Source organism: Alosa alosa, chromosome 2 (assembly GCF_017589495.1).
Source record: "Alosa alosa isolate M-15738 ecotype Scorff River chromosome 2, AALO_Geno_1.1, whole genome shotgun sequence".
NCBI lineage: Eukaryota > Metazoa > Chordata > Actinopteri > Clupeiformes > Clupeidae > Alosa > Alosa alosa.
The window spans coordinates 25,157,204-25,184,141 of NC_063190.1; the positions used below are offsets into that span (position 1 = coordinate 25,157,204).

Sequence of the window (26,938 nt, forward strand, 5' to 3'; positions counted from 1 at the left end):
CACTGCACAGCTGTCTTCTCTATTGACAGACAATTTGTCAGATCTCTTAGCTTGGCAACTACATTCACACAGCACTTATAAGAGACCTGGCTGGTAAGCTGTGGACACTGTAACACCCCTTTGGCCCAGCATACAAAACATGAGAATGGGGAAACTAGCTTTACCACATATTTAATTTATGATATACACACATCATAAATTAGGCTGTTATATGTTTAACTCTTTAGTTCACACAAAACCAGTCTTTGCAGGGTTAAGGTGTAATATATTTGATAAACAAAGAAAAACAGTACATACTGTAGATAGCAATTCTGGTTGCAGAGTTCAAAGGCTAAGAAAGACTATTACCTATAATGCAGCACCAGTAGGGAATGGTCAGGTTAATTAGAGTGCATCTGGAGCAGGCTGTGTGGGTGTTTTAAGAGGCCCACTCTCTTCAGTCAGCTTTTTTACGCTCTCCCGCGCACACCCATTTTGATTCCTCTCTTGCACTGGCTCTCTATCCCTCACCTTCCGTGTCTCCCTAGCTCTCCCACATACTGATGCCCTCATTACATCCACACATGCATGCCAACACACCTACTCATTTACCACTAGACTCTTTTATGAATTAATGACTATATACAGTGCATACGGAAAGTATTCACAGTGCTTCACTCTTTCCACATTTCGTTATGTTACAGCCTTATTCCAAAATCGATTCAATTAAATTTTTTCTTCAAAATTCTACACACTATACCCCATAATGACAACATGAAAAAAGTTTTGCAAATTATTAGAAATGAAAATATAATATATACATAAGTATTCACAGCCTTTGCTCAATACTTTGTTGTGGCACCTTTGGCAGCAATTACAGCCTCAAGTCTTTTGGAATATGAACCCGCAAGCTTGGCACACCTATCTTTGGCCAGTTTCGCCCATTCCTCTTTAAAGAACCTCTCAAGCTCCATCAGGTTGGATGGAGAGCGTCGGTGCACAGCCATTTTCAGATCCCTCCAGAGATGTTCAATGGGATTCAAGTCTGGGCTCTGGCTGGGCCACTCTAGGACATTCACAGAGTTGTCCTTTGATATCTTTGCTGAGTGCTTAGGGTCGTTGAAGAAAGATGAACCGTCACCCCAGTCTGAGGTCAAGAGCGCTCTGGAGTAGGTTTTCTTTCAGGATGTCGCTGTACATTGCTGCATTCATCTTTCCCTCAATCCCGACTAGTCTCCCAGTTCCTGCCACTGAAAAACATCTCCACAGCATGATGCTGCCACCACCATGCTTCACTGTAGGGATGGTATTGGCCAGGTGATGAGTGGTGCCTGGTGTCCTCCAAACATAACGTTTGGCATTCACGCCACAGAGTTCGATCTTTGTCTCATCAGACCAGAGAATTTTGTTTCTCATGGTCTGAGAGTCTTTCAGGTGTCTTTTGGCTGCCATTTGCTGGCAGTGGCGTGGCTTCCGTCTGGCAACTCTACAATACAGGCCTGGAGTGGTGGAGTGCTGCAGCGATGGTTGTCCTTCTGGAAGGTTCTTCTCTCTCCACAGAGGAACCCTGGAGCTCTGTCAGAGTGACCATCGGGTTATTGGTCACCTCCCTAACTAAAGCCCTTCTCCCCCGATCACTCAGTTTAGAGGGACGACCAGCTCTAGGGAGTCCTGGTGATTCCAAACTTCTTCCATTTATGGATGATGGAGGCCATTGTGCAGCAGAAATGTTTCTGTACTTTTCCCCAGATGGGTGCCTCGAGACAATCCTGTCTCGAAGGTCTACAGACAATTCCTTTGACTTCATGCTTGTTTTCTGGTTTGCATTGTTAACTGTGGGACGTTATATAGACAGGTGTGTGCCTTTCCAAATCATGTCCAATCAACTGAATTTACCACAGGTGGACTCCAATTAAACTGGAGAAACATCTCAAGGATGATCAGTGGAAACAGAATGCACCTGAGCTCAATTTTGAGCTTGATCCCAAAGGCTGTGAATACTTATGTACAAGTGATTTTCTGTGTTTTTTATTTTTAATTAATTTGCAAAAATCTCAAACAAACTTTGAGAAACAAACAAAGTAAGTTGTCATTATGGGGTATTATGTGTAGAATGTTGAGGGAAAAAAACATTTTATCCATTTGGAATAAGGCTGTAACACAACAAAATGTGGAAAAAGTGAAGCGCTGTGAATACTTTCTGTATGCACGGTATTATGTGAATTACTTAATCTTATTGAACATATCCTTCTTCATGTTGCAGCCTGGAAACAGATGGACCATAGCAACAGGAATGTTAGGACTCATTTAAAAAAAAAAACTGCACTATCAATTTTATAATTTTATAATTTTTCCGCTAAATTCATGTAAATTGCAAATTTCCCTCGATATACCGGAGAAATATAAAAACAGTGAGACAGGGAGTATGAGAAATAAAGGTGGAAATTGTGGGTCGGGTGGAGTTTGATGTTTTGGTAATGAATAAAGTTGTTGGTCCCTGTGTCACTGTGAGCCCCAAGGGAAGCCCATCGTGTGGCTGTATGGTCTATGCATCAGGAGCCTGCTGTAGGGTGCCATTGTATTAGACATTAAAGGGTCATGTAATCAGCCTTTTCCTGTCAGGATCCTTCCTCCTTTTGTTGAGCGGTCAGTAGCTCATTTGCTACTGGTGCCAAGTGCCTTGGAGCCAGGGTCTATACCCTCAGATGAATCATTACTGAATCTGCTGTCCATTTTGTCTGCTCAAAGCCAGTCGGACGAGCCGAGCCATCTCCCCTCCTCCTCCCCTCTCTCTCTCCCTCCCGTTCCACTCCCCAGCTCTCTCCTCTCCTCATTCTGTTCCACTTTCTCTCCTCTCTCTCCCCTGACTCTTCTCTAATCAGTCTTCGCTTTTCTCTTCTAGCTCCCCTTTTCATTCCTCTCTTCACTATGCCCCTCTCTTCCTCCTTTTCTGATTCCACCATTCTCCTAATTTTGCTCCTCTTCTCCTTCTCCATGGCTCATCTCTCACTGCTTTTCATCCTCCCCTTTTATTTCTTTCCACTTCTCTCGGTCTCTCTCTCCTCTTTCCACTCCTCTCTTTCCTCTTTCTACTGCTCTCTCCATCCTCCCCTACTCTCTTTTCTCCACTCCTCTCCCTTTTAGTCCTTTCTCATCTATTCTCTCTATTCCTCCTTGCATCTCCTAGCTGCCCTCCCTCTCTCTCCTCCCTCTACTCCTCTCTCCCTCATCTCTCCTCTTTCTCCCTCATCTCTACTCCTCTCTTTTTTCTCCCCTCTCTGCTCCTCTCTCTTCTATCCTCTCCACTTCACTCCTCTCTCTCCTCTCCTCTTTCTTCCTCATGTCTACTCCTCTCTATCTCTCTCCTCTCCGCTCCACTCCTGTCTCTCTGCTCCTCTCCTCCCCCTTTCCACTCCTCTCCCTCTCTTCTCTTTCTCTCTCCTCTCTACTCCTCTCTTCCTCACCTCCACTCCTGTCCTTCTCCCCCCTCTCTGCTCTTCCCCTCTCCACTCCTATCCCTTCTCCACTCCTCTCCTATCTCTCTCCCTCATCTCCACCCCTCTCTCTCTCCTCTCTCTTATCTATACTCAAACTGCCTCCGCTGCCATGCTCTCAGTTCGTCCTCCTGCAGCAGCAGCTGCCAGAGCTCTTAATGTAGCCCCGTCTCCACACTGCTTGTCTCTAGGGAAAAAACATGGACCTAGTTTAGCTAGGAAAAGTGCCTGCCTTCCTTCCCTGCCCTGAGTGTATGTGTGTGTGTGTGTGTGTGTGTATGCGTGTGTGTGTGTGCATGTGGTGCACGTGCAGTGGGTCTGCATGTGTGTTAATGTGTCCATTTGTGCAGTAGTGGGTTTTTGTGTGCATTTGTGTGTGTTATTTCTGCCTGTCTTTGTGTGTCAGTGTGTTTCTGTGTGACAGGGTTTGAGTAGGCTATGTGTGTATTGTGTATCCATAGTAAGAGGAGAATCTGACAACCAGCCATTTGCAGGTGATGGATTGAACATGGCCGCTTGGTCAAGAATATGTTGTTGCCATCCCTGCTCAAGCATAATTCCATCTACTCTTTTTTTACATAAAATGTTTTTTTTCTCTCTCCCTCCCTCTTTTCTACTTTGATTTTAATAGGGCATCATAAAATATTCATGATTATTTTATTACACTAGTAGCAGCACACTAACACATTATGAAGCCTGATCTCCTCTTTACCCACGAGGGGCAGACGCACACACTCACAACCCCATTTAGAACTACAGTAATGAGCTAAGTGCAGGCCAGTACTGTGGCTAGCAGATGATGTGAATCGGAAGACACTTCAGGGAAGATCATGTTTCAGGATCAATGCAGAGAAATACGGGCAGCGCTCCTCCATCAAATTGTAAAAATCATTATGAGAGTCTCCTGAATGAGAATGGCCGGCTTTGGAACACAGTGGAAAAATCATCTCCGATTGAGATTCACAGCAGTTTCTCAGCCTGGAAAAACCAACACCCCTCACGACACCAAATATCTGGGATTTGCTTGCAACTCTCACAGTCGTCTTTTGCTGTTCACAAATTTGCCAGCTTCCTGTTTTTTACATATCATATCATAATTTGTATTTTGTATATTTAGTATATTCTTTATCTTCTACAGTCCTTGTTGCTTAGTTGTGTTTTTTTATATTATATACTTTTAATTACTTTTTCTGCTGTTATGAATGTGTGTGTGTGTGTTGTCTGTATGCTACTGTGACCTTGAATTTCCCCTAGGGATCAATAAAGTATATCTATCTATTTATCTATCTATCTATCTATCTGTCTGTCTGTCTGTCTGTCTGTCTTGTCTGTCTGTCTGTCTGTCTATCTATCTATCTATCTATCTATCTATCTATCTATCTATCTATCACCTGCTGGAAATGTTAAAGTTGTAGATAGGCTGCAGTTGTAGATAGGCTGCAACTAATTCATGAAGTTTAATTTGATTGAGACATTTAGACCCAGACCATCTCGAGATCTACTAGAAATGGCTGGTGCCTGGATTTTGGAGAATTTAGACAGGCATCGTGTGCAAACAGCCTAATGACTGACACAGCTGGTGCAGACTTAAGGCGACTCAAACTATGGCTATTACATGTAAAGACATCATTCTCTGTTACATAAAAACGATAAAAAGTCACACAAGTGGAATGAAAGCTGAAGCAGACACCACAGTGACAGTTGGTTTTTCAGTCACTTTCTTCTCACCATCATCTGACAGCAAAAGATATTATTTGCCACTTGGATACTGTCACCAGAGCTATATTAGGGCCAAATGTCAAGAATCCATGTGGAGGGGGCAGAAACGGGGTGATCACATATAATACCCCAGAGGCCCAATTGAGAGAGAAGAGGATGTGGAGGATACATACTGGAAAAAGGTGAACGAGCAGGGAAGGGAAAGACTTTTACTGTCACTGTGTCCCTTGTGGGTGGTGGGGGGGAGTTACTTCAGCAAGATATTATTTGAACTCGGGTAAAACTCTGACAATGCAAATGTTTCTGCCCGTATAAAAATATGCTGCATCTACTTCCTTTTGTCAAAAGTAGTCTTATACTGCAAACTTCCAGCACAGTCCTCCTTAGTTTTCATCTCATAGCAAACTTTTGGATGCATTTTTGACTTTGACATTTGGCTTGAAACTGTAGCCTCTCCCAAGTCTTAAGTCTCTGCTAGATGTGAACTACTTTAATTTCTACTGATGTCGATATTTCTGTGGAGTAACTTTTGCTAATTATGTCCAGTGCAAATACATTTAGGTGGACTGCTTAATTATTTGCTCTGTATAAATAAATCAATGTTAAATTATTGGCTCTCTGTCGGAATTCACAACAACTGACCCAAAAAATAAAGACTGAGCAAAAAACTTGCTCTAAGCAAATTTGTTAACTATCACTGAACCAAAAATGAGTTATGCATGAACTACATTTACCAGATTTCCTAGGGAGGAAAAAAAAGCTCACATAAACTGTACAAATCAGCAAAGCCTCCTGAGACTCATATAATTTATCTTGCCTACAGGGCAATATAGCATTTGTTTTACTTGAGCTTTCATATCTCTGAAGTAAAACTATCAGAGCTGGTCTCATGTCCATGGCACAACATTGGGATACATCACATTGAAATTGTTTAAGATGCCATCTTTCATTAACTTCTTTGAGAAGTGTCTTCTTTGAGTAGTGTATTGACATGGAACTTGAGTTCATTGTCCAGTGATTGTGTGGTGATATGAACCAAGGTTCCTTTGCAGAATGAAGCCAATTCATGTCATTGGAACACCCCTTCCAACAAATTGAACACGATTCAAAATCAGTCAAAAAGCATTTAGAACCGAATACAGCATAAAATGCGATTGATGGAACCCGATAGAGCTTACAATTCCTGAAAGTTCCTTATTGCTTCATTGTTTTTCTAAGCTGTGAGTGACAGTGCGATGACATGCGAGTCATTTCTCCTGCAGAGGTCTTAGCGAGTGGACATCCTTGGAGATGAGGATCAGCTGATGGCCAGATGAGATGTGCTCAGAGTGCTGGGAACTCAGCAGATGGGGGTTCAAGACAACAGTCTAATGAAAGATTAAGAGAAGCTGGCTGGCTTAATTCTCTCTCTCTTTCTCTCTCTCTCTCACTCACACACACAAACACACACACTCTCTCTCTCTCACTTATGTTCTTTCTTACTCCGCCTCACACATAGGCACTCACTCACTCTCTCTCTCTCTCTCACACACACACTGTCTGTCTCCACTCATCCACTCAGTTCCTCTACCTAACCCCACTCTCTCCCTCCCCCCCTCTCTGCCTTAGCCTTCATTCTTTTACTCACACATTTCCATTGAGACACACATACACACACACACACACACACAAACATACCCATACAATCACACACGGTTTGACCCCACCCCTTTCCTCATAGCTCAAACACACACATGTTGTACTTGGATAGGCTCATTTGAATCACTAGAAAGAAAAAAAATTACATCCAGTAGGGATGATTTTGTCGCAAATCCCTGCACCTGGCTAAAATCTAAAACAGCAAAGGCTCTGCTTTATACCAGTTAAAGAGGTGGGTGGCACATGAACAGAGGAAAGCATGCTTGGATTCATGATATGACCTACTTCCAACTGAATGCACAGAGGTTTCTGAAAATACTCTCTCTTTCCCTTTTAAAAGGAATAAATCATTGCAAAAATAATGTTCTATAAAACGTTATATGTTAAAAACTATAAAATGTTCTCGATTCACATAGACCTTAACATCCTTAACCAACCTTAATGTGAAATTGAAAGAAAAAACGTTCAAATGTATCGTACAGTGAGGTGCTGTCCATGGTTCTGAATTTTCCAGAAGACTGGCAACTATAAACATCATAATGATGTGTACTGAGCTGATTGTACTGAACATAATGATGTGTACTGAACTGTACAAGTTTGTCACACTGATTATTAAAACATAATATTTTAATATTTCACAGCTACAACTACACACATTTAGTCGCCTGGGTGCATATTTTATTAAATCTGACAACTTTAAGTCTACGTAAAGGGACAAATTTCTCTTTTTATTATTTTCAAATACACAGCACCTGGAAACGTGCACACGCGATCATGCGCGCCCACACCTTTAAGATGATGTAATTCTTATTATCCATTATGGTTTTCCCTGCACCGCTGAAGCAACATCAGCTGAGCGTCTCTCTCTCTCTCTCTCTCTCTCGCACACACACACAGTTGCGTGGCACCACCCTGCTCGGAGGGCGCACGGCGCGCAGCCTCCACTCCTCTGACATCCCCTCTCCTCTAACGCGCGCGCACTCCCATGGCAAAATCTGCGTTGCACTTCAGAGGAAAGGGAGAAGACTAACATAAACCAGGAAACAGCATCAGATAGGCACATTCGAGATTTCACTCGACGGAGCTGGTGATGACGAGAAGGAGGGAGTGTTAGATTGGGCGACTCTTGCACTCGCAAGGAGTTTCCGCTCTGAAGTTAGGTTTGGGGCAGTGCTTTTTATATGTAAAAACAGACGAAAGAAATTCGATTTGATGACGGGAAGTTGACAGTATATACCTGGTGTTCCAGAGACGATCCCTCCACACTTCAAAAGTTTTTGGTGGACTTACACATTGCAGTGACCATCTAATTTGAAGGAATTGCCGTGGATTACAACAACGCCCCTCTCTAGTGCCTTTGGGGAAGAGATTGTTCAGTTTCTGCGGTTTTGTTGCGTCTCCGTTCAGACCCCGTTTTTGTTGTAGTTGGGTGCAGAGCTACCTTGCCATGGACCCCCCTCCCCTCCACTGAAGCTCTGTTCTCCTGGGCTTCGGAGACTGAGCAACCGATGCCAGCTTGCAACATGCAAACATTTTACACACACATTTGATATTTCAGCACATTTTTTCCCTTCAGAGACAAAACGAGGTTTGTGGACCACTACCCATTGAAATATCACTTCGACGGGTAGGTTGACGCCGGGCTTATTAGTATTCTATACAACTGTTTGACATAAACTGCTAAGGCGTACACAAGAATCCCTCGCTGTACAAGCCAAGTAGTGCCTGTTTAAGGGCCGTAGAACACCAACTTTCTCCTGAGAAGAACATTTTGGGCACTCATGACTGAGACGAGTGGGAACTGTCGGACTCAGCCGACGACCAAAGAACAGGGGTCTGTACAGAATAGTTTCCCTGAAGTCGTTGAGCTAAATGTTGGAGGGCAAGTGTATTACACTCGTCATTCGACATTAATTGGTACCCCGAATTCCCTCTTGGGGAAAATATTCTCCTCGAAAAAGGATCCGTCAAATGACCTAGCAAGAGACCCTAAAGGGCGCTACTTTATTGACAGAGATGGATTTCTATTTCGTTATGTATTAGACTACCTCAGAGATAAGCAAGTCGTTCTACCAGACCATTTCCCTGAAAAGGGGAGATTGAGGAAAGAAGCGGAATACTTTCAACTGCCAGACTTGGTAAAGCTTTTATCTCCTGACGACTTGAAGCACAGTCCGGATGAATATTGCCATAGTGATTTTGAAGATGGGTCACAGGGCAGCGACCTACGGACGTGTCCTCCACCTTCGCTGGTGCCGGCTGACCGAAAGAGTGGCTTCATTACGGTCGGTTACAGGGGCTCGTGCACAATGGGGAGAGAGAGTCAGACCGATGCCAAGTTTCGGAGGGTACCGAGGATTTTGATATGCGGGAGGATTGCGTTGGCGAAAGAAGTTTTTGGCGAGACGCTAAACGAGAGCCGAGACCCGGACCGGACACCGGACAGGTACACGTCAAGGTTCTACCTGAAGTTCAAACACCTGGAGAGAGCTTTTGACATGCTGTCAGAGTGCGGCTTCCAGATGGTCGCCTGTAACTCGTCGGTGACAGCATCCTTCGTCAATCAGCACACCGAGGACAAGATCTGGTCAAGTTACACCGAATATGTCTTCTACCGTAAGTTTAATGTTATTTGACCTCTTATGAACTAGACCAATGGCGAAACAGATTGGACTCATGACAGGACATAAGAAGTAGCTAATTCCATCTGGTCACCACTAGACGGCACACTTGGTTTGTGGTGAGTTTTTCCTGATCAGGTAATCCAGGCAGAGCGGCACGAGCAAGAATGTAACAATAAATGCACACGCAGCTTGAAATAAGACAATAGAGACTTGCCTTTTCCTCAGAAATAGTGAAATTATTAAAAATGGATGGCTTACGTACACCGTGCCATGGACACCTTTGCACTTAGGGCTCCCTTCATAACCACTGAGGATTTGGAGAGGAATGGTTTCCCCACTTGTGTATGAGGCAGTGCTTACACCCGGCTCCATTTCTTGTCCTGTTGAAAAGCTTTAAGTAAGACTCCTACACAGAAATGAGATGAAGCTCTCCGTGGTGAGAGCTCCCAGTGCCCCCCCTCCTATTCTCTGTGTGAGCGTCTCTTTCTGTCTCACTCTCTCCTTTGCTCTCATTCCCTGGGCCTCTCTCTGTCATCCTCTCTTTCCCAACAGCAATCTCAGTGAAGTAGCAAGAGATGATGGGGCCCCAGTAATGGCTCTCATAACGTTTTTTTTACGATGCAACAAAACACCACCCACTCGCCATTGACAGCTTGTAATGGCGTGCCTCTGGTGCACAGACACCGCCAAAGGCAGCAGAGAATGGCCACACTAGTACCTACCATGGCAAGGCTATTATAGGTGTCATCGCAAACGAGACTTCCTCACAAACATCTGACACTTCCCATCGACGTGGAGCTGAGGCTGCTACTAGCACATTTCGTTCGCCACTTCAGGAAAAAAGGGCAGCATTAGCTGAATGGGAATGTTGGTGTCTCGGTGCGTTTTTTCCCACCCATGCCGGTGGTGTGAAGTAAGAGGAAGCCTTGCTTATTTGAGGCTGTGTCCCCGGTTCTCGGATCAAAGACTGCTAAGTAATTTATCCCCCAGGGAGTGCGGTCGTATTATCAGGGTGGTGGGTAGAGTCGTTTTGGGCAAAGCCCTTTTTCAAGTGCTGTGTTCATGCCATTAAAGTATTCTACAGAGGCAAAGGCATGCATTATTCTGACTGCATGTTCATGAAACACAGTACAATAATCAAACAACATTGAAGCCCAAGGATCACACTTTTCTAGTGGCCTTCATACAACAAACTGCATGCTAAAGCTTTTCCATTCAAAGAATTGAGAGACCATTGCCTGGCATTTTGTAATAAAACAAGTGGCTCAGGAACCACAAAGTTGTTATTTTTCTTCCTGCATCATCTCCCCAGTTGATCTTTTGTGACACACCCGCCCGCCCACACACACACACATAATGTCTGTCAGCAAGACACCTCTGACTATTAACTTTTTCTCTGCATGCGACAGATAAGTGGCACAGAGCAGCCGCCCGTGAGTGTGTGAGTGTGCTGGTGGCCGGGAGGCCCTGCTGGGGCCGGGGCCAGTTGAAAAGGCACAGCGTTGTTTGTGCGCCACTCTCTGTCAGGCTGGTCCTGTAGAGGACCCTCGGCAGCCTGCACCAGTTGCTATTTACAGGCTTCACTGCCCCGCCTCACTGGCTGGCTGGCTGCTCTGCTCCGGGTGCTATCCCTCCACAGGCAAATTTATTTACCAATTTGTCGCATGGTTAGAGTGATTGATAATCAATCACTGGTGGTGACAGGTGGAGGTCTCAATGCGTGAGCATAAGTGAGAGAAGGAACGAGGGTGGGAGAGAGAGAGAGTGATAGAGGTGTGAGAGAAAGAGGTAAATCATAGCATTGCTAGGTCTACTGTTTTTCCCTTGTGCTACTGAGCATATAACCTTTTCTTACCCTCAATGAAAAAAAAAAATCTGCCCTGCCTCCGATTGTGGTGATGACCTAGATATTTAACTTAAATGATGAGGAGGGGTAGCACTTCATCTTGCGCACAGACACCCACCCGGCCTTTTTGTTGTGTGGCAGTGATTATTCATCTGTGGCGGAGAATATTATTAGCTGCCCCCTAACGTAACAAACACACCACCTAATGGGCCCTGGCAGATGGGGTTGGAGGCACATCTGTGTCCTCCTCCACCTCACCCCACCCCACCCTCAAGCTACGAACAGTGAGTGGTGTCCTCGCCTCATCACCACCATCACCATGGGAGCGCACAGCAGGCAGATGAGATACTCAGTGCCCTGACGAGGGGCTCCTTCCTGGGGCAGAGCGGCTGGCCGATGGCTGATGGGGAAAGGGAGAGAAGAGAGGTCTCGGGACAGAAGCCGCTCGGTCGGGTGGCATCTTGCTGACACAGCTGATGCTGATCGGGTCGCGGCCAGATGAGAAGCGACAGCCCCAGCGCCGGCTCCTGCTAGGTCCAGCTGCTCTCTGATCCGCCGTGTCAAGGGGAGGCCGGCGTAGCCACACCGCATGCTACATAATGCAGGAGAGAGAGAGAGAGAAGGAGGGAAATGAAGAGGGCAGAGTGAAGAGACGAAAGAGAGAAATGGACAGAGAGAAAGAGAGAAGGTAGCAGGGCGAGAGAACAAGTGTGAAAAAAGAAAGATGGATATCAATATATGAATACAAATATGAAGTTAACAGCTTTATAATGTTCTCATTTTATGAGATTTAGTTCTTTATAACACTCTGTAATACTATAGAATTAAGGAGGTCCCCATTTGCTATAAAATGTCCTCAAGTAGAGGGTAATACCGGTAGCTGTTAAGTGCTGTAGTTAATAATGGATCCGAGGCTTTATAAGCACATATGTACACAAGTGAGTAATTCTAACCTTAAAACCTACCACAACCCTAACCCTACCTAAGCCCCGTAATGGCTTGTAGTTATAATAGACATCCATTACTTATAATGGCCTAACTGTATCTAATGATCTTACTGCTTTAAATGGGGTCCATATGGTTTAAATGTAGGCTAGATATTAATGCCAAGAGACTTGGAAAAAGTCAAAATTATGTGAATTAGCAATAAATCAAGTGTGATTAGTCTTCAAGGTGTGGATAAAATTGGAAGACCTCTAACTGGAAATTACAGTTCTACTGCATCGTAATGATCATTTACTGCCAATAGTAATTCATTTTTCGGTGACAGTTGGTCTTATTTTAAACATTGAGAGTTCCTGCCAATGACAACGAAGCTTTTTTTCCTGTTACATGGAATTTCCTTTTATATGCAACTGTGAAAGAGCATTTGTTTGCAGCATCAAACACCTAACACTGACAACCTTACCATATCAATATTAACACATCAAAATAAGGGTCAAGTGTAAGGGTCTGATCTGATGACAACAGCTGAAGGACTGGGATTGCTGTATGCATTATTAGTATAATTTGCCTTAGTATAATGTCTAATATCAAAAGCATAATATAAGAAACATTGAGGAATTCTCAGAGTTTCTCCCATAGCTTTAGGCCTGAAGTTGACCTGAGACATCTAAGAGTGCTATTAGTTGAAAATGTGAATATCTGTCTTGCACCTACACTTAATGTCAGGAATGTTTTTCAATACTTTTTTAGTCATGTCAAAGCAGACATTTCCAGATGATGTAGACACAGGAAATAACTCTTTTCAGTGTCATCCCCAGGTCTAAAGGTGCATAACTTTCTCACAGCCTAGAAAATCTAGCCCAATTCTGGTGTATCTCGACCACATTCACAGACCTCTCTGCAGATTCCACAGCTCTTTGCGGTTACTTCTCTACGGCACCTCTGAGCCATGAACGCTGCACTAGCTGTCCTCACTCCCCTTGTGCGTGTGTGTGTGTGTATGTGTGAAAAGACACCCGTGTGTGTGTGTGTGTGTGTGTGTGTGTGTGTGTGTGTGTGTGTGTGTGTCAAGACACACCATTAGGCCACCTGCTGTAGATCTGCGCGGGCAGTGGAGCAGAGAAGTGCTGCAGAGATGGGTCTACGAGGCTGTGGGGAGGGAGATTGCCTGTACGGCATAGAAAGAAGCGTATGTTTCCCTGCTGCCCCGTGTGTGAGGGAGCTGCCTCGTCAGGGTCTATTTACAGCACAGGATTACGGAGAGGCTCTTCAAAATGAGGAGAGGGCACCGGTCAGAAATTGGCATTTTCACCGGTGCCTGGAAATATGCTTTATTGAATGTCAGTGAGTTGAAGTGCAATGCCTATTTATGAGAAAAAAAGAATGAAAACAAATTAGAGTAACACTGTTAAAGAAAACACACAAATAGAGGAAGTTGGCAAATGTATCAATAGGAAATGACTGGGGGCACTAATTTGGCAGCAGAAATGGCCAAATTTAGCCAGGCCGTTGTATTTAGCTAGTTTGCTGGTATTTGGTATTGTGCTTTCCTACTGTGAATGGACATTTCTAATGTGGCAGTGCCAGTGAAATTCCATCTTCAAACATTGTAAATTGAAAAAGAATTAGTGCAGCATATTGCACAACAGTGGTTTCATTGCATCTAATGCAATTCCAAGATAATCAGATTTCATATTTTGCTTCTAAGACTGCTTTTTATTAGATGTCTGATGGTTTTCATTACTTAGCTGTCAATTAAATGAATACCAACTTATCAGTACCTGTTTTCTATTGATATTACAGATCACATTAGAGCTTAAGAGGAGGAAACACAACCACCAAAAAGATAAATGTAGCATTGGCATGATAACAACAATGTCTTAATGGGCAGGTGTGGTTCACTCTTTGGGAACCTGAATCTGACTATGCTCTGCTCAAATTGCTCAACAGCATGTGGCTAGTGAAATGATAGAATTTCAAGCAGCACTAAAGTGTTTTGGTTTATGACTGGCAAGCTAACGACCTAAAAGGCATGCAGAAGTCATCAACAGCTAGCTTGCTAGCATGACTGGTGTCTTTTGGTGACATAGTTGCAAAGTCTTAGCCTGGAAAGCCAGCCCGAACTTAGCCACGGCCACAGGTCGTTTGAGGTCGGGAAGTTCGGTCTGGACTTGTTCTGCTGTGAAGCAACTATGTCTGAATCAGAGCTGTTCGGACCAATCAAATTGTCTGGACGAACTTTGTACGATAATGGACATACAGTATGAGCAACAGTGCCTTGTCTATCACATCATCTGAGCACACTTGAGCAGCGCAATAACTTTAAAACAGGACCAGAAAAAAATTTAAGACATTTGTGGAGAAGGATGGTTCAGGTGTTATTCCTACAAAGTATGCTCATGGTAAGCTATTTCGTTACTCTGATTGGTTAGGTCTATCCAATTGAGTGCAGAGGCATTTTCACCCCTGTAGCCTATCGGTTGAATCAAAATGAACTGAAGAGGATCAAAATTAGCTGCTAATGAAAACATGTAAAAGTAGCAAAAAGTAGCAAATTGCTGCTTACTGTTACTTTAATAGGCATATATTAATTCATTATATCATTATATTAATAATATTTTAATTCAGCTCCGTAAGTGACTATCTAAGCCTGCACCCAGATAACAAAATCAGATTGGCAGATAGCAGACCGCTAGTGGTATGCCGCCGGTGCCGTGCCACTTATGGTCCGCCGTTGGACCACCATCTCTTTAAATTTAATTTGTCATGAATATTAAGAAAAGTTAATAAAATGATATATGGAGTATACTGTAACTGAACAAATTAAAAAGATTTTAGACCAGTAGTGGCAAAATTTTGGGCAATTTGTCCACCAGCGGACCGCCAGAGAACCAATGAGCAAAATGCCAGCGGACTGCCAGCTATGCCCCCAATGGACTGACAGTGGACCGACGATAGCCTCTTGCTATCTGGGTATTTGTAATTGGCAAAGGTAAGAATTTCTTTGCTTATTCTTGTCACGGTCCAGGGACCGGTGTGTAGGATTGGACCCAATAGCAGACACCAAAACAGGAATAGAAGAAAAGGGACTTTAATGTTAAAACTTAACTCAAAAAGGCAGTTCAAAACAAGGGACTTCAGACAGGACAGGATCAAACTTCACAAAAGGCAGGGCAAAAACAGTCCAACACTCAGAAGAACAAGAAATCCAAAAATCAGACTCTTCCAAAAGGCAAAAAGGAATCCATAAAACAGTAAAAAAAAAAATCACAAGAGGTTAGCACGGAAAAAAACAGACTTCATGCAAACTACACTGGAGATACTTGACTTGAGCATGACAAGGACTTACGTTAAGTGACTGATAGACTCAAACATAATCCAGCAAAGAACACCAGAAGAGACAGGGTTTAAATAGAGAGAGTGTTTAGTAGACTGGTGGGAACAGGTGTGCAGGAAATAACTCATTTAACAGAAACCAGGAAGTACAACAGGACAAAACATGGAGCAAGGGAACACGGCACACACAAAACATAAGATAGATCACAACAGAACACAGACAGGATCACAAGATCCTGGACCAGATCATGACAATTCTGTAAGGGATAATGTAGGCTATTGTCCGCCGGTAATTATCAGAAAATAAGTCCCGACAGGGAGAACAGAACCCCGACGCGCAGCGATATACATAAAGCGCAATACATTATCCCGCTTATTACACGGCAACTTGTCAAAACGAGAAAAGAAACCTAACACAATGGGTCTTTAAAAATGATTTTGCTACCGCGTTTCGTGTCTTCCGCTGACAAAATAAATAGTTCGCCACACAGATAGAACTTGACAGTTTCAGGTGTTGCGTGGCAACGTCTTACTAGCTTACTTTCCCTTTCAATGAAATTCCATTGCAATAAGCGAACGGACGTCTTGCGGAGGGATATGAAAGACGTTAATCAACCCATTGTCATTGACAGCGGTGATTAGGCTATATTAGGCTGGTGATTTATATAGATTTAACATAGGCCCGAACGTTGGGAAGGCCCATTCATGTGAATGGAACTTTCTGCAGCACTCTGAAGAGCCGTGTAATAAGTAAGGGATAATGTAAAGAACGCCGGTCATTATGGGGAAAATAAGTCCCGACAGGGCGAACCGGACTTGTTTCGCCCTGAATGGACTTATTTTCCCATAATGACCGGCGTTCTATACATTATCCCGCTTATTATACGGCTACTTGCCAAAACGAAAAAATAAACTCCACGATATGTCTCTTTACACTTAATTGTTACCACTTAAATGCGTGGCTTTTGCTGAGAAACAAATAGTTAAGCAACACACGCTGAACTTGATTCAAACATTCTTTAGAACACAGCTGATCAACCGTCTGCTTTCACTTTTGAATGAAGTTCCAATGCAAGAAGTGACCGGAATACTTGCGGAGTGATATGATCAGCAGCACAAAACCTGTTGCCATTGACAGCGGTAATTATATGTTTGCAGTGGTAATTACATGAATTTATTTTACCGTAGAACGTTGGGAAATCCCATTCAAGTCAATGGAGCGTTCTACTAGCATTGTGAAGAGCCGTGTAATAAATGTGTAGAATTGTCATGATCTGGTCCAGGATCTTGTGATCCTGTCTGTGTTTTCCCTGTGTTCTGTTGTGATCTATCTTATGTTTTGTGTGTGCCGTGTTCCCTTGCTGTCCGCTCCGTGTTTTGTCCTGTTGTACTTCCTGTTAATTGAGTTATTTCCTGCACACCTGTTTCTGTTCTCCCTGTCGGGACTTATTTTCTGATAATTATCGGCGGACAATACATGATCCCTTACTTACATAATGGGTGTATTCAATATCTACCTGTATGAGGCTATCAGTTGCTCATACAGAACACAGTCTCTGACTTAATGTTATGTTAATCACGTCTTGTGATTGTATTCACCTAACCTGTAGGTTGAGTCTGAAATCACGCCTTGAGCTAATTCATTTTCTAGAAGCTAACCTTATCAGTCTCTGATGCCATTATTTTAGTTGATTAATCTGTTGATTATTTTCTTGATTAGTTTAAAATATTGAAATAGAAATATAATAGAAAATATTGCAGTTTAAGTGTGAATTGTGAACGTTTTATTGATAAACCGATTACCAAAGTTGGAGATTAATGTTGACAACTATCTCCAACTCTAAAGACTCTAAAAGGGACAGATATGAGTCATCCTTGGCAATCTGTAAAAATATATTTGTGTGATTGACAGCACTTACAAGAGCTGAGGTATTTTGTGACAGGGAGTCAATGGTAGGGTGCCTCATTCATTTTTAATGAGTGGTGGAAATTCTAGTGGAAAACTATGATGGCCAGTGTCTTCCAGTATGACCAGTCCATGCTAATCACATTGGGGGATTTGAGAGCACAGCTTTATATTCAACCTGATTAAGTATACCCTAATTTCCCAACTATTAGCCACATTGATTTTGCTAAATTTCTTCAGCTATGAGGTTAAAGGGGCCATGTGTAATGTCCGCCAAAAAAACAATTCATACTCCACATTCCATAAATGATGGGGGCAGTATACCTCCAGAAAGTGAGTTGGTCTACCCTAGAGTAACAACCGAGAAACGTGTATTGCAGTTTGGCTAGCGGTTATGTTGCCCGCATACCGCCTCCAATGGCCGAAACTGGTATTTTGACACCTGTCGGGCTGTGGCTAGTAATTTAGCATGCTAATTCAGGTTGATATCTCTGCAGCACTATACCTTGTAATTTTTTTAATGACATCATCGCCCTTATTTCTTCTCATTCTTTTGATGTGTGTAGCTCATTTTTTGGATATTTTTATCTCAATTCTTACACAGGGCACCTTTAATACACAGGGGCAGTTAATATGGTATTAATATAGTTTTGTTTTTTTTAACTTGCATAAAACACTATCCTGCGGCTTATACACAATGTGGCTAATACACTAATTACTGTAAGAGCACAGTTCACTTAAGAGTGTTTTAAATTGGTGTGTTCAATGGACATTTTGGGGGCCCTACACAGGCAAAATAAACCCATCTCCTACCCTATAACCACCTGTCTTCCTTCTTAGTAAGGAATACATGGTAGTGCCTGCACATATCCTGTCTGCGCACTGCACAGTGACTCCTGCATATGGCGTTTCAGGACAGTGGCCAGAGACCTTGCCTAACAAACATGCTTAGTACATGGTACACCAAATGTGGAACTTTGAACGTGTGAAACTGTTTGAAAAGCAACACAAGCCAATCAACAAGGGGAGTCTGCTGTGTCGAGTTATCTGACATTATCCTCCAATGACTTCCACTGGTAGGGTGTGTTTCAGCGAGACAACATAAAAACTCAAGTTCTTATTTGTGTTCCCAAACTGGACCCCAGTTGTTGGTGGTCATGTTTGCCGCACTGCAGCTGCTCTCTCATGTCTCTGAAAAGGGCGGCTCTGCCTACCTCAGATAAGCTCCCTTAAGGATAGTCGATTAAGATCTCGATATGAGCACATCCTTCTAGTGGCCATTTTTCTCCCACAAGGCACATATTCACTTTACTACTGCACACAAGGTCACTGATTTTGTTGAAAAAGGCCAGATATCCTTTAAGACAGTTTTGCAACTGTGCAGATTGTGTTAGATTGAGAAATAAATAGATTTAACTACTTCAATTAACATTTTCAATATGGCTTTACGGAATCAATATTGCCTATCAAGAGGTTTCACGGAACTTATTGTGTCAAGTAAATTGAATATTGGCAAAGGATACTGTTGTCTCTTTCTTGGTTTTAAGTGTTATCCTCTACATGGATTCTGTATTTATAGTATTGATTTGATATTTAGTATCACGGAAATAACCCCAAAGAGGTCATTTACAAGTGCAAGCACCACAAAATAGTCTATATTTAATAAACATTTGATCTCAGGCCATTGAGCCATGTACACGCAGCTATGTTGAGAATATTTCCAAAACATATGTATGAAGACCATGTAATAGCATTTCATGATGCATAGAAACCCTCATGTGGGGCTGGTAATGTGCCTTTTTGCATAGCTCCATTGTACTGCATACAGTATAATAATTAACTCATATACACTTTCAATATGCATACAATGCAAGAACGTGAACCTGATGAAGCAACTTGCGAAACGCGTTGTTCACGCCAAATAAAGTCAGCAAAATATACCCTCCAGTGTGCGATGTCAGGCTTCATTTCATATTCTCGGCGTATATTATTCACACATCTGTCAACACTGTATGATTTATTTTGCCAGCAAAAGCTACTGCCCACCGACTTTTAGCAACAGCTCTTTTGGGTAAATTCCAGATCGAGTCCTGATTGATGACCCAAGTCCGTCTCGTGCAGCACGCCCTCGTGACCCAGCACGCCCTTGTGACTCATCCCGTATGTTACTTGTGACCCATCACGTATGTTACTGCAGTTTGCAACCACTGGCTAATGAGAGTCAAATTTCAGAGGGCTCGAAGGCCAATAACAAGGAGGAATAACACTTATTTTTGTCGTACTTTGCTTAAGAGATTTTCTTTTGTGTGGATGTGGCCATGTTTGTGTATGTGTGTGTGTGTGTGTGTGTGTGTGTGTGTGTGTGTGTGTGTGTGTGTGTGTGTGTGTGTGTGTGTGTGGTGTGTGTGTGTGTGTGTGTGTGTGTGTTTGTATATTTGAGTGCAACACTGGTAAAGTGGGTAGGGATAAAACAAAAAGGCGAGAGTAGCACTCCCCTGCTCTTGGCCTGTGGGTAGAAACTCTTAATTGTGTAAATGTTAGCACTGATCAACATGCCTCAGAGGCACCCCGGTAATTGTGAGGTCTGTCTGCCGAGTCCCCCCCCCCCCCCCCCCCCCCCCTTTAATGGAAGCCTCAGTCATTAGTATGCAAGGCGGCACACGCACGGCACAGAGGCAAACAGAACCGAACAGAACCGAACAGACAATTATCAAAATCCATCACCTCTCGGATCTCATTTTAGCCAATTACGTGACGTCCAGAGCTGACATTTTAGCGGCCTGGCACCAGCCCTTTAATCATCCGTGCTGCTTTCGGCGCTGCCAACGGAGCGTCAGCACATTGCGGGCGTCCTGTCCGGCATGTCGATATGAGCTCCGATTTGGTGATTAACGCGCCATACTAAAGTGTCAGCTCTGGTTAAACTCTCAGATGCCGACATCAATCCTTGGCTGGAGAGGTGTGTCATAGATTTGTTATGGTTGGTGGAGGTGCGTTCAGATTTTGAGGTCTGGACCATTGTGTTGGTATTCTGCTTGTGCACACTGCTCACTGAAGGACACTCTTTTAATCCCCTGTTCTCATTGGGTATTCTCAAAGCAGTATTTGTCACAGAGGAATGCTGCTTATAAAAATGTTTCCCCCACATTCTTGCAGGCATGTGTCTGATTCCCTTTGAACTACTCTGGAAAAAATTACCTTTCATTTTTCTGGTCTTCTTGCAAAGTAGCAAAACATATGCAGCAGCATACATTCTTTCATTCCAGGGAATGTCCAATAATTTTGGACATTGTGTACACCATATTTCAGACGAAAGTGCGAGAAGCCACTTCAGAAAAACAGAAAGAGAGACCACATTTTTGGTCTAGCTATGAGACATTGAAGCTAAATGCCTACTACTCTACTGTATCGGCCTGATTCAAAATGTGACAAAATTGGTAAGAACAAGCTTTTGCTGAAGTACTTCACTGCCCACCCTGTGTTTTTGAACGCATCTGGATAATACCTGTGCTTTTTGGCAACCGTTGTTGTCAAGACATTACATGAAACCAGAAGACTTTAACAAGCTCCTTTAGGGAAGATGGTAAATAAAACTTCAACATGGAAAGACAGGACCCTTCATCCTTCAGTCGTCTCATTTGCATGTGAATGACACTGCAGGTGTTGGCGGCCTCACTGTGGTGATGGGGCAGAGGAGCTCAGTTGAATAGATAGATAGTGATGGTAATTTTGATACCATAGATTTAATAGAGACCCAGTCAGACCATTAGTATGAAAAATCAGGAATAGAGTTTATTTACAATGATGCGCATCAAGGGAGAGACAGCATGACTTCACCTAAAGATCCATCAGCTGCTCTAACTAGACAAGGGAAATAGTTAGGGGTTTAAGTATCCTTCCAGGCTGACAGGAGATGGCGTTGGTCATCCCATCTCACGTGGACTACACTGAATCAGACCCTGATTAGTGGCAGCCTGGCAATCGAACAGATAGCTACTGGCGCAGCCATGCAGAACAGTGAAACACTGCAAAGTCATAATATTCCCTCTTATCTCTAAATACAGTCACACACAGATATACACAGGAAAAGTACAGATATCATACAGTCATTACCTAGAATCATACTTTTAGTATCAAAGTGACCCACTAATGAGAAATGCAGAACATTAAACCACATATTGGAATATTGGGCATAATGTTCTATTCCACTTTCTCTCAGTCCCCCTTTTTCAGCCTTTATGGCTGGAACATTTAATCAAATAATGCTACTGGGAAAATGCACAAAATATAAATGATTATACACTTGTTTAATTAAAGTTAGTCAGATCCAAATAAGCAGGTACTGTACATGACTAGATACATGATTTAACTAATTTCTCCATAAGTCATGAAAAATAGCTACACATGATTGGTGTACAATAACAACCACAGTAAATCAAAAAGAATATATTTGGTCAATCCCTCTAAACTTCCGAAACTCGTCTATATCATTTCTATATCAGGTTGGGATAATCCCATTGGTGTACCACCTTTTCAGATTATCAACCGATTTAGAGGCATCAGGACCTAAATCACATGTATATAAAAATAATAAGTTCTGAATCCAATACTCTCAAGTCCCCCTTTAAAAGACGTGAAGCCTTTGACACCAAACAATAGCACACATTCTGATTGAATCAGGATGAGCCTACTAATTAACTGAGAGTAATGTAGTAATTGTGTCTCTTTAGCATGTGTATAATACTTAGGCAAAGCTGAATATAAAACCAAAACACATAAGAAATGTCTCTCAACAATTCTCAAATAGAACCCAATAAAGGAAATGAATCAAATTAAACAACATGGTTACATGTATAAAAGTGGCCCTGACTGTCTTGATTTCTCACGTGGTGTGAAAAATAAAAGTTTACATACCACAGAGTACCAGTGATAAAAACAATAACCAAACAGTTCTATGGGGAAAAAGAAACAATAGACAAAAGGAAAAGTGTAGAGTCTGTAAGGCTCCCCCTTTTGACCACTGATTGCACATGAAACAAAACACATAGATATACATATCTGGGCCCAAGGCCCCAGTAGTGCTTCCTAAGTTTCAGCTAGCATTATTAAAAGATTTCAATTGCAATACTGCTATGATCAGTCACCAAATTAGTAATTAGCAATGAAATATAAATTCACATGATCATGATCTTCATGGATACTCTTTTTTTCTTGTGTGCCTCATATCAAGCATCGTTTATCATACAGCAACGCTATAAATTATATATACATTTTTATATATATTAACTTTTTTCGACATTGTTTAAAGCAGGCCTAAAGGCGTATCTTAAAGAACTTGGTTAGAACTTTTTTCTGAACATATTATGAACGTCTGAAACAAATGAAAAGTTGTATTTTATTTTATTTTATTGCTGTATCCAAAATAATTGTAAACAAAATGGTCTAGTATGTATGTCATCATACCACATTATCATATTGACACTGGTTTGCATAGCTGTAAAACAGTTGTAAAACCTTTTCCATAGCAATGAAGAGAAAACAAATAATTATACCAATATAACAACTGCAGGTGTGTTGTTAATAAACAAATGAACCTATTCAAAATTAGTTCAGTGTAGTGAAGTCAACATCAACAACCTCTCATCCTCCATGAAAGAAAAAGCTATCTTTAATCAAAGTCAAAGTCAGCTTTATTGTCATAACTTGATACACTGCAAGAGCTAGCTGTCTATGTTATCAGACTACTCTTAATCAGACTCCCCCTTATGATCTGCAGCAAGGCTGCAAGATTATTCCCTTAGCTAAAATGTTGTCGCCTATAACACTGTGTCCTAGAGCTAAGTGCGTCAGAGCATCAACAATTTGATAAATTCACTGCTGTTGGTAAGATTACAACTTTGCTAAAGTGGCCCCCATGTATGAATTTAACCGATATGCTTCAACTCTTGTCAGTGTTGTCACTGCCAGAAGCACAAGATTGTGGAGCAATGCTTAATACATATGTCCAAGCTAAAAGTTCTACCACTTGTGCCCCTCTCCCCCTTTTTATCCAGAACCTTCTCTGCCCCCAAAACCTTCAGCCAGTCACTCACCATAGTGTATGGTGGCCTCAAAGCAGGACCTGGCAGGGTCCAAGGCCTACACACCTGGCCAATCATCAGTCAAAACACATCTGTGTCTACCTTGAAGCAGGAACATAGCGTCCGCATGGCTTCCAGTGTTTACGGCCTACACGTGGAAAAGGATAACTTGGGTCAGGTTCTATTAGCATAGGGAGCAGGGAGCTTGGAGAAACAATTAGCCTGTATTTAAGCAAAATGGTCATACTTTCTATGGGGCCTTCATTAAATGTATAACTGGAAAATGTAAACCAAAACTGGAATATGTAATCTGATATAATTAACATACCCATCATCTCGCACATGTGCTCCTGTGACTTGTAGAGGATTGGGGAGAGCAAGGATGGCCTTGATGCTTTGGTCCAGGCATCCAACACTCTTTATAGCACAGCACACAGCATTTCATTTTTTCTGCAAAGCTTCACTAAATTTAGTTAAAACAACAGATATTCCTAGGTGGAGATATCAGATATCAAAATGTATATAAAACGCTGGAGGATGATGTAGGAGGTTGCGACTCTGACATTTTAGTCATTGATTCAATCAATGTAATTTGAGGCTAACCGTGTAAATATACATTTTAGATCATCACAAATAACATGCAAAACTGTAGAGGTCCTTATAAATATCAATAGGATCTCATAAACCTAGGTTTTTCTATTTAGGATGAATCACCCCTGAGCCTCTTCGCTTTGGGTTTCATCTCATCTTAGGACTACTTCTACCAAATAGCCCTCCTAGTAGTTTTTCTATTTAGGATGAGTCAACCCTGAGCCTGCTCGCTCTGGTTTTCTTTTCATCCAAAGACTACTACTACAAAATAGCCTTGACTCCCTACGGAGGAGATTTTTATTTATTTATTTTTTTACTCACCGAACGTTCGCCTTTTTGCTTGATCACTGGTTCTCGCTCCGACGTTTTAGGAGAATTCCCTTTCAGTAGGATCCCGTCACCGGGGGTCAGAAGATCAGCCATCTCGCCTTGCTGTCTCAGAAAACCAAGGGCTTTCAGGATTCCAAATCCAAGGTCCCAGACCTCACCGTGTACAGTTTTTCAGAAAGCTCGTTCTGACCCCAGATGTTGGGATCCCGGGACCTCTTGCAATTCTGTTAGGTAAATCAATTTGGAATCAAGAAGATGAGACAGGAGCCAGTGATCAAAATCATCCAATTATATTGAATCTTTGCAAACCAGCACAGCTGGTTGAAACAAAGAGTTTTACATTCTAAGAGTGCTTATATACTTCAGTGGCTACATAAGTCAAGCGTAACTACACCTATAGTCATACAATTCTCCTAATGGGTAGTCACTTAATCAAATGTTGGTGGTTTGTTACCTTACTTGTTGTGAGCAGATCTCTCATATATTATCAAAGTCAGCTTTATTGTCAATTTCTTCACATGTTCCAGACATACAAAGAGATCGAAATTACGTTTCTCACTATCCCACGGTGAAGACAAGACATATTTTACCAATTTTAAGTCCACAGACAAACATAACATTCAAGCAAACAAAAGTAAGTAAAATAAGTAAATAAGAGGGCACATATAATAATGAAAAATAAGAGCAGCAAAATTTTTTTGTTGAAATTGTGCATAGACAGTCAATAAAAAAAACTGAATGCAAAGTCAGGCCAATAAGAGGCTTGGGTAGTTCTGTTTGACCTGAGTAATAAAGAAAGTGGCATAGTGGTGCAAGTTATGTAAGAGCAGCAGAAGTGTTGTGTTTTCAGGACAGCAACACCAAGTTGTAAAGTGTACAAGTGTGCAAGTGTTCAAGTGTGCAAGTGGAGTAGTGCAGGCGGCCATTTGTTGGGTCCAATGTCCAGGATGTTATGTAGCTGAGGGTGGAGGGGAGAGGAGGGAGAGAGTTCAGCATCCTTACAGCTTGGTGTGTGCGAAGCTGTTGGTGAGTCTGGTAGTGGAGGAGCGAGGCTTCTGTACCTCTTCCCAGAGGGCAGTAGATCAAACAGATTGTGAGCGGGTGACTTGCATCACTCCCAATTTTGGTCACCGGCGGTGAGGTGGGGTGGTGTAAATGTCCTTCAGGGGGGGGAGTGAAGCACCAATGATCCTTCCAGCTGTGTTCACTATGCGCTGCAGGGCTTTCCTGTTGTATTCAGTGCAGCTTCCGGCCCCACACAGCGATACAGCTGGAGAGGATGCTCTCAATGGTGCCTCGGTAGAATGTGGTCATGATGGCTGGTGGAGCACTTGCTCGCCCTGAGTTTCCATAAGGAAGTACAGGCGGGCGCTGAGCCTCTCGCCAGTGATGCAGTGTTGGTGGTCCAGGAGAGGTCTTCACTGATGTGCACCCCAGGAATTTGGTGCTGCTTCGCTCTCTCCACCACAGCACCGCCGATGGTCAGTGGCAGGTGTTGGGTGTGACCTCTCGAAGTCAACAAACAATCTCTTTGGTCTTGCTGACGCTCAGCAGGAGGTTGTTGTCCCTGCACCACGTGGTCAGATGGTCGCGACCTCCAACCTGTATTGAGTCCGTCAGCCTCTTTGGTGATGAGACCCACCAGAGTTGTGTCAATGCCAGCAAATTTCACTATGTGATTGTTGCTGTAGGTTGCAGTGCAGTCATCTCGTCAGCAGGGTGAAGAGCAGCGACTGAGCACGCAGCCTTGGGGCCCCTGTGCTCAGTGTGATGCTGCTTGAGGTATTGTTGCCAACACGCACTACTTGGGGCCTCTGACAGAGGAAGTCCAGTAGCCAGTTGCAGAGGTAGGTACTGAGTCCCAGTTTGTCGAGTTTGCAGATGAGTTGTTGTGGTATTATGGTGTTGAATGCAGAACTGAAGTCTATAAACAGCAATCACATATGAGTCTCTTTTCCAGGTGGGTGAGGGCTGGGTGGAGGGCAGAGCAGATTGCATCCTCTGTAGACCCGGCTTGGCTCGGTATGCAAACTGGAAGGGGTCCAGGGTGGGGGGGGAGAATGGCTTTGATATGTGACATGACAAGCCGCCAAAGCACTTCATGATGATGGGTGTCAGTGCCACAGGGCGTAGTCATTGAAGCAGGATGGAGCAGTTTTCTTCGCACAGGTATGATGGTGGCAGCTTTGAAACATGATGGGACGATGGCTTTGCTTCAGGGAAGTGTTAAAGATGTCTGTGAAGACATCCTTAAGCTCCCTGCGCAGTCCTTCAGCCACGACCTGGGATGTTGTCTGACCTGTTGCCTTACGGGTGTTGATAGCAGCAAGTGTCCTCTTCATCGCTGTCGGCAGAGAGGCACAGGGGCTGCTCATGTAGAGGGGATGGGTCTTCTGTGGGCAGGTGCTGTTTTGTGCTTCAAAGCGAGCAAAGAAGCGGTTCAGGTTGTT

The 26,938-nt window shown here is 43.0% G+C and overlaps 1 protein-coding gene across 1 annotated transcript in view; it reads left to right on the plus strand.

Annotated features, from left to right (window-relative positions):
• Window positions 1-7,748: 7,748 nt before the first annotated feature.
• kctd16b (potassium channel tetramerization domain containing 16b) overlaps window positions 7,749-26,938 on the plus strand; it is a 69,123-nt gene continuing 49,933 nt past the window's right edge. The window contains exon 1 of the mRNA XM_048237520.1: window positions 7,749-9,446. Within this exon, the coding sequence (XP_048093477.1) occupies window positions 8,612-9,446 (835 nt within the window). The 5' untranslated portion in view covers window positions 7,749-8,611. The remainder of the gene's footprint in view (window positions 9,447-26,938) is intronic.